Below are 14,850 nucleotides of genomic sequence, written 5' to 3' on the forward strand. Positions count from 1 at the left end.
CACAGGGAAGCATTATCCTTATTGCTATTTACAGCCTTTCATTTACTGTCATAGGGACTTATACGCCTGTTAAACCCCTCTCCCAACACAAAAATATATAGCCCGCCTTCAGTGTGCTCTCTTGGCTTTTTAGGCTATCACAGTACAAGCCGGCTTGTACTGGGCAGTTAATCTGATTGGATTACATGATTGGATAAGTAACCTGGCTAAAAGGCCAGCCCCCAAAGAACAGAGATAGGACAGGATTAGAGACAGACAAGGATTTAACCCAATGAGTTCCAGCCCTGGCTGCAGAGAGCTACTGGACAGAGGGCTGGGCAGCCTGACCTGGGAACCAATCACAGACACTTGCCCGAGAACATTGAAAGGGGTATATAAAATGAGGTCAGAACTGAATAAAGGCTTTTGTCACATAGATCACAGAGTGTGGGGTTTTCTGTCTCAGATCCCACGCCGCTCGAACTCAACATTAGGCTTCATTTTTGTTCCCCTCTTTCAACTCCTCAATGTTCCCTACTTGTTTTTTTTCCAGTCCTTGCTCCTCTTTAGCTCTGCTCATAATTAAGGCTGAACAGTCATAACATGTTTTAAATGTAGACTTTCCAGAGGCAACCTATTTTACACTATCACATCCTAATTTGATCATACACGTGCTTTCCAAAACCATACTAGAGGGGTAACTGTATTTTCAAAACAGGTACCCTTGTAGCAAATTCAAATTATAATTCAAATTATCCTTGTCAAACACCACTACATTTCTCCAAGATTAAGTTAATCTACTCTTCTAGTTTTTTCATGTTCTCCAGGGAATATGAAGCAATTTCAAAGGGAAAAGAACATAAATTCTCCCTTTATTTGATAGTGGGATGAGCTTTGAGGATTTTTTTTTTGGTTGCTGTTGGGTGAAAGACACTTATTTGATAGCTTTAAGAGGTTTTCTGGCCTTAGAGAAAGATGTGAGAGAGCACAGCAGTTAAACTACATACTAAACCTTCAGGATTGCAAGTGCAAGAGAGGCAGCATACCTCACACCACATTCAAACTAAGTGAGAGTTTTTACCTGTAAACAAGGCAGTTCCAAACAACCTCTCAAAACACCAGCTTGACTAAGCCTATAAATTTATAGGATTAGTATTGCAACATTTTATTCCTACAGCATCATCTCTCCCAGGCATTTCAACCATTGTAATACGATCACCACTTGAGGCAACTCAACACAAGAGACAGAACTGAGTAATACTCCTTTTCAGTGAATTTGCTCCCACCTTGCAATCCTTTAGGAATTGAACCAAGCTGTGTTACAACTTGGCCAGGCATTCTTCCAGCAGTGCCTGCACACTCCCTCTCTTCCCTGGGATTCTGGGGGCAGCTGATAGCAGGACCTCCCTACCCCAGTGCCACTGCTGCCACATTGGCAAGAAAGGACACAAGAGGAGGGGGAACCTGACAGGAAGTCAAGGAAAAGCCTCAGTTCACACAATTTCTCCAAATTGAACAATCTCAGATTTGCTGCTTGAACAAAAAAAACAAGTCCTTTGACCTCACCCTTGCCAGAGCTGTTCACTACAGAAGGGTTCAGGCAGTATCTGACTCTAAGACAAGGTGCACTTATTTTGAATTTTCCAACAAACAGACAACAAACAAGATACCAACAAGGTATTTTCCTGCCTTCTCCCTCGTTTCCCATGGAAACAGAAAACAGGCTGAGCTTGTGAGGGCGACATTTCCCTCTCCCCAAACGATGGCCATAAGGAGCATGGAACCTCTGAGGACAGCTAACCAGCTCAGGCTGCATTTTGCCTTTCACATGAGAGGACGCTGTCCTCCATCTCCACAGCAGTGTGCTGTCCATGCTCACACTGGCACAGGCCACGGCATGCCCACTCTTGTCGTGGGGGCTTCTGCCTCTGCCCCTCTCCAGCACCCAGAAGCATTTCTAACAGTTCACACTTGCACTCCCACATAAGTCCATCCTCTCATTCCCTTAGCACTAAAAAGACATGCCTCAACAGGAAGAAAAGATCTCCAGATCATTCACTTCAGGTAGAAGCCACAGCTTTTATTAGAGACAATTCTATCCCCAGTCTGCCTTAAACCAGGCATGCCACCAGTCCCAGCAGCAGTAGCACTGTCACTTACCAGCTGATAACACAATCCCAACACAAATCCCTGGGCTGCAAAGTCCTGATTAACCATGTGCAGTGTGTGTTAAATTGTTCCATGCCTATGTTTATACATACACACCTGAAAGGATTATGCTCATTCTCTGTTTCCATTTACATGCTCTTAGTTTGAGATTTCTACATTATGCTGTGCATCAAGAACTAGAAACTTACTGCTGGCTATGAGAGTTTCTTCTTCTCTTGATTCCAGCACTTTTTCCAAGACAGATAAGCTGAGTTACCAAAATAGTTCCTTCTACCCTCTACAAAAGCACTTCACAGAACTAGCTTGTGATTTAGGAATCAGACACTTTTCTAAAACCAAGCAAGAATGGAATTCCAGCTAATCACATTAGTTTATAACTTTTTTCTCTCTCTAAAATCAGGATTAAAGGCAGAGATGGGGAACTTCCCACATGCCCACATACCAGCTGCATTCTTCTAGACTCAGTTTGCTGAACACCTAATAAAATTACCATCCACAGACCTAGGATTTACAGGGATTACTCTGGAGAGGTTGCCAAAGGCACTAACTGGATTGTAATTGCTGGCGTTGCACTACCTGAAAGGGATAGAAAGACCTTAAAATTACATTGAGAAGTACCCCATAGGGAGCCATGGCCTGAAGAAGTTGCCATCTAGGTTTTTTAGGGGCTGTGGAGACACTGACCTTAAAGTTTATTGAGAAGAACAAAATGAACTGAAAGCCCAGGTCTGGAGATGTGATTAATGGGAGTGACAAGATAAGGGAGAGGGAATTGCCCTCCAAGACTCATGCTGGTGTACATTTGTTTGAAGAGATCAGTGTATGTTTCAATGCCTTATCAATTCCTGCATTATGGTTGAGAGCACGTATGGCTAAGTTCTAATCTTCAAATTACTCACAAAAATACCTGAAAAACAATTATTTCTTTTGTTCAAAGGGAAAGATGAAGAAGGGGAGGAAATTTTCTATTTACATTATTCAAAATGCAAGTCACTCATATCAAATCAAACATACATAAAACTTTGACCTTTGTCATGACATAAGCAGCAATAAGCACTGAGGTTAGATTATTAATTTCCATTTCCAAGTACCAAAATCTAAAGCCATACTCCACCCTCCTTGCAAATACAATGCAGGTTTCACTGTACAACTTTTAAACTTTCTAAAGGATAAACATTGCAAGTTTGAACTTAGGAAGTTACAAGTTTTTTCTTTTCCCCATTTATTTTCAAGGATTTGATCTTTCTCAGTCAAGACACCTACAAGTAAGGTGAGCAAATAGAAACAAAAGCTAGTTCAGATAAATCTAGCTTCAATTCCAAACTTTAGTACTCATTCATGAAACAAAGATTCTTAATACAAATTCAGAAGAGTAAGCACTTTCTTCAAAATGATTATTTAAAACACACAACCTGCAATTTAAGGACCCTAGCTTTACTGCAAAGCATCACATTTAATTTGCTGAACAAATTGAAAAACCCAAGACCCTCACTTAGCTCACCAAGGCACTTGCACAGACTTGAAGCCATAGAATTAACAGTGGGAGGGATGTAATGGGACAGAGGAAGAGGCACTAAGCTCCCCCACCACAGCCACTGAAGCCAAGGGAGGTGCAACCCTTTGCATCCCAGGGTAGGAGCAGAGCTGTTCAGCTGCTTCATAAGCCTGGTGAGCAAGGCAGGGACAGGAGTCTGACACGGGGGTCCTTGCCTTTGAAACTGCTGAAGAGGACCCTGCTCTCATTTACAATGATTGGGCCTGAATCAGTGTAAGGAGTGCTCTTCCCAACCAGAAAGAAAAAGGTTGCTGCCCATTACTGAGTTTCACAGCTTCTTGCCCTCTCCTCCCCAGACAGGCAGCAGAGATAATGACTCAAGAAGAAAAAAAGTCCACAAGCAACAATAAAATAAATACTTCCCTCAAAGGAGACGAAAATAATAATAATATTTTAAAAAAAAATTAATAGTGGCACTTAGTTGGGGGGGGGGACAGAAGGGAAAGGGAATGTTGCCCAAACTCACCTTTCACTCAAACTGTCTCAAAACCTAACAAAACCCATGGGTTCACATGGTGACCTGCCATATCTGGAAAATACAGGGATCTCTGATGAACAGCAAGGTAACTTATTTTGTGTCTTCACAAGACTTCTGCACAAGATGGAGCACTGTTCAAGTTATAAAAGTTAGAAATGTGTCCTCAGTCCCACATCCAATGTAAAACTCCACCAAAGACCAGATTGTTAGTTATGACTGACAGGTATTTTATAGCATTAAAAACATGCACTACGCATCATCTGTTTCTGAGGATGTCTCTAACACCTACCTAAAGATAAAAAAGTCATACTTGGCCTGAATGAAAGAAAGAAAAAAGTGATCTACTGCAGAATTTGGCTGGAGCTGGACCCTTTTTGCTCCTTGCAGGGAGTTTGGAAAGCAGAAATTATCATACCAAGACACAAAGGACAGAGAAATACATCAGGGAAATCCAGAAGAGCTCACAGTGGGGAGCAGAGAAGAGGAAAGAACTCACCTCTTGTCTGTACCTTTATGCAATGGTGTAGATACACAGACAGGACAGCACGAAAGGCACTTAGATATGGGACCAGCAGATGAAATAAAAGAAGAAATTAACTGCAAAGACTTTGTCCCTTTATAGGCATAGCTCTGTTTCCAATCTCACAGACCTTTAATGCCAGTCCAAGGACATTTTGTCGCAGGATTTCTGGAGCAGTGGTATGCAGGATATCAGATGCAATCAAAGCTCACTGTATTTCTCCCCTTATTGTAGCAGAATACCACCATGGAAAGCATAAAGGCAATGGCACATGGTTTTCTACTCTTCCCCCCACAACCTTTTCTCCCTGAAATCAGGCAAAGCTGGCTGTCTCAAATCACAGTTTCAGTGTCACTATTGTTGACTGCCAATAGCCTGAACAGCATCAAAACAATCAACTACACCTTAGGGTAAGAAAGAGACCTTTAGAAAGAAGAGGGAGCGGAATAAAAAGATACTAGAAACAGTTATTCAGCTTTAAGCCACAGTCACCACCTGGACCTCAGAGCTGCTTTCATAAGAGGGAAAAGTACAGAGCTACAGGGTCTGACATTCACAGAGTTGAAAACAAGCTGGCATTATGACAAGTGACAGTGGTGGACAGACAGATCTCCCCACACCAGAGGAGAGAGAGGCTGACATGATCTTGGGGACCAGACCCATTCAACTCCTGCTTGTCTTGGAGATAGTGTATTTAGGTCTCCATTTGGGCCACACATGATTTTCAGTTCTATCAAGCTGGAGATTCTCTGCAGACACAGCACTGCCCATACTCTTCTACTTCAAGCAGCTCTAGACTCCCTCAGCAGATCCTCTCTCCCTTAAGCCTCACTGCATTGAACACAGATCCCAAACAATGAGGGAAGCTGTTTGCCACTCTACTTCATGACAGAAAGTTGCCTACTGGCCACAGCCCCCTAAAACCTCTTCTTTCTTAAATCAGTATGATTGCAGTTATGTACAGGGTTCATATTTTGGCATTCCCCAATTATGCACTGACCACATAGTGCAGGAGGGTATCTCCTGCACTTGCTAATGCTGAATGCCTCAGCTTGGTGTTATTTTTGTCCTTGTCCCATGCAGACTCCAGCATTTAAACCATGCTTTGATTAAGAACCACAGACATCCCTTTGGCTGGCTTTACCCTAGCACTGCTTCCACTGACAAAATACTATGTGTAGTATTTATTTAGAGAATGTTAAATTCTCCAGACAAACACTTGCCTTGCATACAGTATTGGGAGGAGGAATCACACCTGCCTCCAGCCATTTTATGAGCTTCACCTACTGAACAGCTCATGCAGCATCAACCACTTAGCAACCATGGCACTTAAAACCCCAAGTACAGCTGATAGTATCTGCTAGACAGCAAATGTGCTGCTGGATGAGGGAGAGAGCACTGAAGAAGCCAAAAGGCTGCCATGGACCTGCTGGCCTCCTCCTGCTTGCTGGACCCTCTGTAATTAATATTACATGGAATAAAACTTCCACCCCATGTCAATTGGATGAGTACCTGAAACTGTGACTTACTCCACCTGACCTCTGATCAGGAAACCACTCTGGATAATATGTGCATTACAGCTGGACATCCCAAAATATACCCTACCAAGTAAATGTGACTGGACAAATGGGTACTAATTCTTAGAAGTCACCTTTCTCTTTCTGTTTAACAAAAAGGAAGAAAAAATCCCTAGAGACAACAAAAGGCACAGTTAATATGAAGGTGCTGCTGTCCAATAGGACTTCTTGCATTTTATCAAGTTCAAACAGAACAGAAATCCAAGGGGAAGTGGATAAAGATTCAGGTTAGATGTAGTTCAGGAGCCTCTATCTTCTTTGCAAATGCTGCTCCATCACAGATACAGCACCTACTCCAGCCCCATGCCACAGCAAAGCAGCTATGTCTGCTCCGCCTAAATTATTTCCCTGCACTCATTAACAGCACTCCCCCACTCCAAGTCTTATTTGTGATTCAGCTCATAAAGCTGACTTAACTCATCCTTAAACCCACAAACCATATTTCTTTCTCAAGTGGCACACAGATCCCAACACAGGAATGACCTGTGCTTTGCAGCACTGCTTCTGTTCAAGGTCAAACTGAGCATGTTTCATTTGATCACATTGACAGGCTCAAAGCAGTTCACCCCGAGGGGCACAGCCCCGTCAGTTTACTTTATGCCATGATAATAACTGTGCCAAGTGATTCCCACTTACTATCATCCCAAGTGATGCTGCAACAAAGACAAATGAACAAAACTGAAGTGTTTGCAGGTAACATCTGCTGGCTACCACCTGTGCCAAGGCAGAATGGCCCAAAGGAGGGCTACTGTGCAGGCTTAGTCATGCTCTGGTGTTAGAAGCTAGGACCATGCTCAAGCAAGCCTTTCAGAAACATGTGAGACAGCACTAGTCTTAAGCCTCTGAGGGACTAACGATATGAAACAGCTTCGAGGGATGAATTTCATACTTGTCCCATTAGGAATCACGTTTGTGCAACTTAGAGAGTATTAAAACACCTGAGCACAATTTACCTTTTTTATCCTCTATTTTTCTCCTTTTACCCCTGTAAGTTCAAAGAAATTAGAGGCCACATAGGCAAAGCCAAGTACACAACAGCAGGAAAAATAACTGTCATCAAAACAGAGAACCTAAAACTTGAGATTCATTCTCCACATTCATATCAAATCTCTTGCCAAAACTTATTCTCACTGCTGCATTTTTTTCACTTGGAAGAGCCAGTACATTTACACATGTACATTTTTCTCCAAGGTTATTCTGAAATTATTACTTACAATGCACTTGGTAGATTAGAAGCATTACATAAACATTAGATGCTATAGCATAAGGTCTTACAAAAGGAAATAGATTTCTGACACTCTTAAAATTATCATGAGGTTGTTTTATAAGAACCCAGACTTAAACAAGAGCCAGGCAATATACATTAAAGTTAACATTACAATATGCATAGAAGAATAATTCATACAAAGGAAAACTGTTCAGTTGCCTCTAGCTACATGTATGAGACTTGAGTTTTTAGTTCATTCATCAGGTCTTACTCAGTATTATGTTCTGAACTACAAAAAGAATAAAATATTTTCATCTAGACAAAGAGAATTACAAACTATTTTTTTTAAGTTTAAAAAGGAAAGTAATTGATTATTTCTGTGTACATAACCTGACAACCAAACAGAACAAGACAAAAAAAGTATTCCTTTCCCCACAAGTCTCATCCTCCTGAAATACATACCAAAGAGAACACACACAAGAAATGTGTTTACCAATGGGATATGAGTCATGCTTCCAGATGAGGGTTAGAAAACTATCACTTCCAATTCACAGAAGCAGGACTGTGATGGTGTTATTTTCTATTAATAAGAAGCAATGGGGATTAGAATAAGCAATCAGTAGTTGCAAGCTCTATGCTATCCTCTAACATCAAAATATTCAGCTCAGGAGAAGCTGAGTTTTTCTGTGTTTTGCCTTACCTCAGCTCACAGACATGTTAAGCTTATTAAAATGCTTACCATCTGAATAAGTAGTTTGGTCTAGACAGAATTTGAAAGGTAGAAGAATACTTCTGTATTATCTTAACTCACAAAAGTATTTATGATCACTTAAAAATGCTGGAAAATATTTTAATAAAAACTTCCAGTTAATTCTCACATACATTCATTTGCTACGAGCTAAGTAACATAGCATGACATAACATGATAGAGTATCATCAGCCTTACAAAAAATCCAGTACCCTGAGAAGGGAAAAAAATCCATAAACTGCCCCCCTCTTCATTCTGAACGGTAACAACTTGCCACTGTAATAATGCTGCACAAGGACACTATCATCATACTTCACCTACAACTCTGCATTCATTAGGGGTCAGTAGCCACCAACACTACAGAGAAAATATAATTTCTACTGCAGGCCTGCAGAGCAGAGAAACCACAGTATCTCTGAAATGCAACATTATAGAAAAACAGCCCAGACGTTGTCTCATCAAATAACAGGCATTGCTGGGATAATAAATTGACTTTTTAAGCCAAGAAACACACATACCAGTAAAGTCAAGTTTCTGGAAACCTATTATAACTTGGAGCTGCAAAGGTATCTGAAGTGTCATTTAGAATTTTTCAAAAAATAAATTAAAAAGGCAGGCAAAATTGTCTTTTGCATGAGGACACAGACAACATACAAATTAATCTTTCCCCCGTCCCTTAATTATATTTGATAGTACCTTTTGAAGTTCTCCAAAGAGATGGCAGAAAGGCAAGAGTAAAGAGAGGAACATGCGACACGGAAGCAACCAGCTATGGTCCCATCCCCAGGATTCATACAGTTTAGAAAAGCAATTGTAGTACTGGATTCGGACTGTAAGAGTATAAATTCAAAATGGATGGAAAATGACTAAACTTGTTTTTCTACCACAAAAAGCTACTCACTTGCAGTTTCTCTGCAACTCCAGAGCATGAGCAGCAGGCTAGTTTTTTGTCATTTACAAATTTAGCATTTATTTTCTTGTGCCATATGTAGTCAAGGGAATTCAACTAGGAGAGGAAGGCTCTGCACCACCCTGTTCATCCTCTACTTTCACAGAGGGAAGAAGATAAAGCAAAAGAGGAAAAGGTGAAAAATAATGTTCTGGGTAGAGTTTAGATGCAGTGAATATCATCCAGGTTATTTCACATTACATACTCTCTGCTACTGCCTTCACTTTGCCAGCTACTTTCAGAGTTAACACTGAGGCTGCTTATCAGCAATGCTGCAGGGAAGAGGTCACAATACACTGAAAACAGCACAGGAAGGGACCAAAGGAGAAACTTCCTTCCCAGTAACAGGTCAATCCAAGCAGAAGCTCAAAAACCAGCTCGTGGGTCAGACAGGGAAAGCTCTAGAGGAGATCCCAGTGGCCTTGGGAGTCCAGCTGCTTGCAGAAGAGAGGGAGGACAATGAGTAAATGAAGTGTGAGGTAGGATCCCTCTACCCTCCCTTATTCAAATGAATCACTTAACTTTTCAGAGAGTGAAAATCTCCTTACTCCTCTGGATTTAAGGCAGACTTAAAAGAAGGCTTGTTAACAGACTACCCTCTCCCAGGGTCATTCCTGATGCACGACAGCTAACCACATGCAGAAAATTATGCTAAGGATACCCGTGATTAAAAATGAAAAGTTTATTTCTAAATAAAATGATACCTTTAAAGACAATTACTGAATGTGGAATACAAGTTAAATATTGCTTCTATGGAGCTTGACGAACATTAAACAAGTGTCTATGGTGTAAGAATCTCTTTGAAACATGGCCTTTTGCCATCCTGTAGGAGGTGAAATTAAACTCAAGGTCTCAGGGCTCCTATGCAAGGAAGAGGCACAATGACAGTCATTTTAGAAGACAACATTTAGGCTGCTTACTAACTAAGGAGAGATGAGTCCCTATGAGATTCCCACTAAAATGTCAGGAAGTAGTGGTATTTTATCCCAGCACCAAGTATGTTTCTGAAGACTTAATTTGCCTGCCTACACGTTTCTTGTAATGATCACACCATTAAAAGAGGTGTCCTGGGGTGAGCTTGTCGTATTGAATTGTATCCCCATTTGTCTGTTTAGCCCAGAAATAAGTTTTATACCTTTAAGGTTGGATTTGAGAGTGAAGTGGGGGGGAGGAGAAGTGGTGGAATGTCTGAGGCAGTTGTTTTCAAAACACAGAGACAGGAGTTCCATCGTCTCATCTCCTGGACTGTGTCACCGTGGTGGACAGCAGAGAGAGCTCTCCTTTCCTTTAGTTAGTTTCTGACTAACTGAAGCAGAGAAATTCCCCGGAAAGTTTCTTATTTTTTTTTTCTCTGGAATTATTCGAGCCTTCTCTGGACTGGGGACCCGGGAGAGCACCAGGAGTTTGCACCTGTGGCCACCAGGGCCTGGCCTGGGCAGCGGCATTTTCTAGTGACAGAGAGACTGAGAACAGACTGAGCTGAGCCACCACCCACAGGAGAGAGCCTTTCTGAATTTGTCATCTCTTCAGAGCAGTGAGAGGTTTTGTGCTGGGCAGTGCTTTGTCTGTTGAATAAACAGGTTTTTTCCACATCTCTCTGAGGAAATTACTTCCCGAACCAGGGGAGAGGCTGCTCAGGTTTGCTTCCTGGGGGGAGCCCTTTGGAAGTTTTCTCTCAAATTTGCCCTAAACCAGGACAAGAGGGAAAGTTAATATCATAAAAAATAAAGGCTCGTTTACATTTCACTATATAATATCACAGAGTTAAGTATGTAATTTTAAAAACAAGCTGAAATATATGACATGAACGAGCAATGTTGCAAAAATACCCATTACAAAAAAATGTTCATACAAGAGGAGGAAGAAAGTGGAGTGAAGGAGAAATGCTTGTTCCAGGGGAATAAGTCAGATGAACAGGCCCATACCACACAGATGCTAGGGAAAATAAATAGTGAACAGGGTGAGCTAATTTGTCAATTTGTTATTTAGTAAGAAATACTAATCCTCAGGAATCAAAGAAACAAGAGGAATGCCCTAAAAAATGCATATTTTGTAGATACAAACTACTTCAATCTGGCATGGGAACCAGGTCTAATCCCAAAATGCTTTCTCCAGCTTGGATGAAACACCAACTTGACAACATCAAGGAATTTCAGTATCATCTGTAAACTCACATGTTTTACAAATAAAGAACATAAACACTACAAATGCTTTCCTGAAACTCAGCCCCCAGGTGACTTATTCTCAGAGCCAGAATTTCTTCCTAAAGATAGTGAGACAGATGCTGGTGCTGGTGTGGAACATAAATCCACTGACTCAAACCCTGCTGTGCAATGGCTCACAACATCAGGGCAGACACATACAGGTGACACACATTCTCCTTACACCTTCTGGGCCAAATCCCCAACTTCTAAATCCACAATAGACCTCTCAGCTTCATTAGTTTCATTAGACCTCGTTAACTTCAGGCAGTTAAAAATCCCTATGTCCATAGGCATCCCAACCAACAAAACACTGAAATCACTTCTGCTGATCTGCTAAAACATGAAAACACAGAAAAGGCAATAGCTCAGGGAAATTGCACCTCGGCACACTGCAGGTTTGGCATGTCTTCTCTCATGTCTTCATACCAAAGCAAACCAGCAAAATGTGAGCTAAATAGCTGACCTTTGTGTTACATCACAAGCTACTTGATAGAACACCAAACTTTCTCCTAACTTGTAAGTGCTCACTTGTATCGTAACAAAAGGCAAACATTGTTTTGATAGTTTCCTTAATATAGACACAAAATAATAATAGCATGGAAGTACTTTAATCCCTACTTTCCCCAAGCCAACAACCTTCCGAATGTGTATAATAGAATAGACTATTTCATCTTCCTGGTACTTTTTCCATTTCTTTTCTCTATGTAACTCAAACCTGTTTCAAAAGAAAAACATCGTTTCAACACATATCTCCCAGCAAGTCTTGCAATTATTTTCAGAAAGCTTGGCAATAGCTCCGTATGAGTAAAAAAAAACGGTTAATATTTGGCAAATTCTGAGTTTGTTCATATTTTCTTCTATTTCTTTATTCTTTAATGTTTTGCCTGTTTGGAAAACAATGCAATTTTGGGGGCACTGCAATCCTCTTAGCTTCTCCGCAGAGTATTTTGAGATCTTCTTGTTACAATGAACTCCAATTTTGGAGCATCATATACATACTTCTGGGAAGAGGGTAGTAACACACTCACTAGTTCTCTCTAACAAGTACCACCTTTCCCTTAGATCTGCTCCACCAGCACTAGAGCCAGTAACTGCAAGGGAAGGAGATGAGACAAAAAACCGAAACCAACCAAAAAAAACCCCAACAAACAAAAAACCAAAATAAATAATAATAATTTAAAAAAGCCACCAGCGACAAAGCAAAAAGGCAACTTCACATAGATAACAACCGGAACTGAAAAAGCTAGTGACTTTTTTATGCCTCCCAATTAACCAAGCTGCTCAAAGGTCAAGAGGGAAGAATATATGAAAGTATATGAAAACAATCCTGGTATGTTCTGCTTTCATGATCACCAGAGCCATTTTACTTTATCTCCAAACACTTTCTCTCATCAGGTTTCATCAGAAGAGTCAATGGAACCTTCACTTTCCAACACCCACATTTTTCTGCCCCAGCCGTCTCAGGTGAAGCTCATGGGATGCACACCCCTGGGAGCCAGAAAACCTCCCTTCCACTTTGTCACCAACTTGCAATTACAGTTACTTGCTGAAAGCCACAGAACTCCACCTAACTGAAAATAGCAGCGTATACTTATTTTGGTAAGGAACTGCTTTTTTAGGGACTATTATAGTGGCAGAACAATTAGAGCTTACTTTTAAATATTTAAACTTATAGTTCATGGGGAATTTGCTCAGTAACCTATTCAATTCTTTATTAATCTGAGGAGAACAATCCAATTGAAAATTCTTTAAATCTCTCATTAAAATCTCTCTTTAAATCTCCCATTTCAGCATCCCCAATGATGTAACAACCTTTTAAAGAAAGCTAATGATTGCTCATTAACAACATGAAGCCTTCACTGTTTTTTGGTAATTCATATATGTCTGAAGAAACGATAGAAAACATCTGGTAGTCTGGAAGTGCTAATTTAGTAACCTCAGTAATCTCTGAGTTGGTAGCAACATGGATGGCCAGACATGGCCATCAAGACTTAGAAGCAGTAACAGAAAGAAACCAAAAACTGAATCCTACACTCAGAATCCTCAAGGAAAACAATGTACCTACCGATAAAGGCATCAAGTGCAAGGACATGCCTTGCCTCTGCAGCACTGCCAGCTGGATGCATCCAAAGGAACACTGCCTTTCACCTGGCTGGCAAGGCTACAACCAGGTCCTGATCAACACCCTCTAAAGTAAATACCGTTATATGAGCGAATCAGGGCAACAAACCATTTGGAAAGCCTAGTTTGAAGGCGAGTCAATGGATTTTTTTCTTTCAGCTTGGAGCTTGTGGTCCTCCAGCATTCCCCCAAACTGGCAAGCACTTTGAGAAAGATGTGGCCAGTCACCACCAGCGAGCACAACGGCTGTCAGGTCCACACGAAGGTGTTCCAAACCCCAAATGTGTGGACATTGCTCATTCCTGAGCAGCGGGAAGAATTTACACACGCACAAAACGAACCGGATTTCCTACCAAAAGCCCTTTTGATTCCAGGGTCAAGGACCGAGACTGCTGTTCATCGGCGGGTACGCCATCCTTGGCCCCTGCACCTTCAGAGCCATCACTACGGGTAGAGGAGTCCAGTCCTGCCCCTGGCCACCCTTCGCCGAACCGAGTACCGGCCGCTCCCGGGCAGCTGACCATCTGCAACCTCGGCTCCCAGGAAGGAGCCACCCAGGTAGAGACCTACGGCCAGCGCCGAACACACGGTACCAGGAATGCCGCTCCCTTCCCCCAGCATCTTCCCCGCGACGCTCCTGCAGCCCGCGGCGCCGCGCAGGCCCGAGGCTGCGCTCCCCCGCCTCCGGCGGCGCCGGTACCCGCCGGGGGCTACCTCGGTATCGCCGCCGGTGCGCCTGGAAGCGCGGGCAGAAGGCTCGGCCGCGCTCCACCTGCTCGCCGCAGCGTACTCACTCCGCGTAGCCCGTGGTCCAGGGCAGGCGCCGGGTGTCCTTGCTTAGGATGAGGATGGGGCGGGCGATGTGGTCGGCGGAGCACTCCACCTCATCCGGGGACAGTCCCAGGAACTCGGGTCTCCCGTAGGGGAAGCGGAGGGGCAAATCCGCGCCGCTGCCGTGGTCAGCGCCCGCGCTGCCAGCCATAATGCCGCCCATGAAATTGGCCACGGCGGACTTCACCCGCGTGAGCATAGTACCCCCGCTGGCGGCGGCGGCAACGCCAGGGCCGCCGCGCAGGGCGGGGAGCGGGGCGCGCCGGCGGGTAGCGCAGCGGAGGCGGCTCCGGCAGCCCCGGCCGCACTCCTGCAGTAGGGACGCCGGGCCGCGCGGAGCTAGGCGAGAGGACGGCGGGCTCAGGGGCAGCCGCCGGGCCGAGGCCTCATTGCAGGTTTCCCCCTCCCGGCACTGCGCTGGGTGAACTCAGCCCAGCGGCAGCGGCTGCTGAGTCATGTGATAGCGCGGCTGGATTCGCCCGAGTGCTTCCTGCTCCTCCTGCGGCACCGGC

General features: G+C 43.1%; 1 protein-coding gene across 2 annotated transcripts in view; it reads right to left on the reverse strand.

The window, feature by feature from the left end:
* Positions 1–14,552, reverse strand: part of PPM1H (protein phosphatase, Mg2+/Mn2+ dependent 1H) — a 134,363-nt gene extending 119,811 nt beyond the window's left edge. For both annotated transcript variants that reach the window (XR_015803961.1, XM_014890885.2), the window contains exon 1: positions 14,302–14,552. Coding sequence is in view for 1 of the 2 variants with exons in the window: in XM_014890885.2 (XP_014746371.1) it covers positions 14,302–14,537 (236 nt within the window). In the remaining variant the exon portion in view is untranslated. The remainder of the gene's footprint in view (positions 1–14,301) is intronic.
* Positions 14,553–14,850: the final 298 nt, after the last annotated feature.

Source organism: Sturnus vulgaris, chromosome 5 (assembly GCF_052056855.1).
Source record: "Sturnus vulgaris isolate bStuVul1 chromosome 5, bStuVul1.hap1, whole genome shotgun sequence".
NCBI classification, from domain to species: Eukaryota; Metazoa; Chordata; class Aves; order Passeriformes; family Sturnidae; genus Sturnus; species Sturnus vulgaris.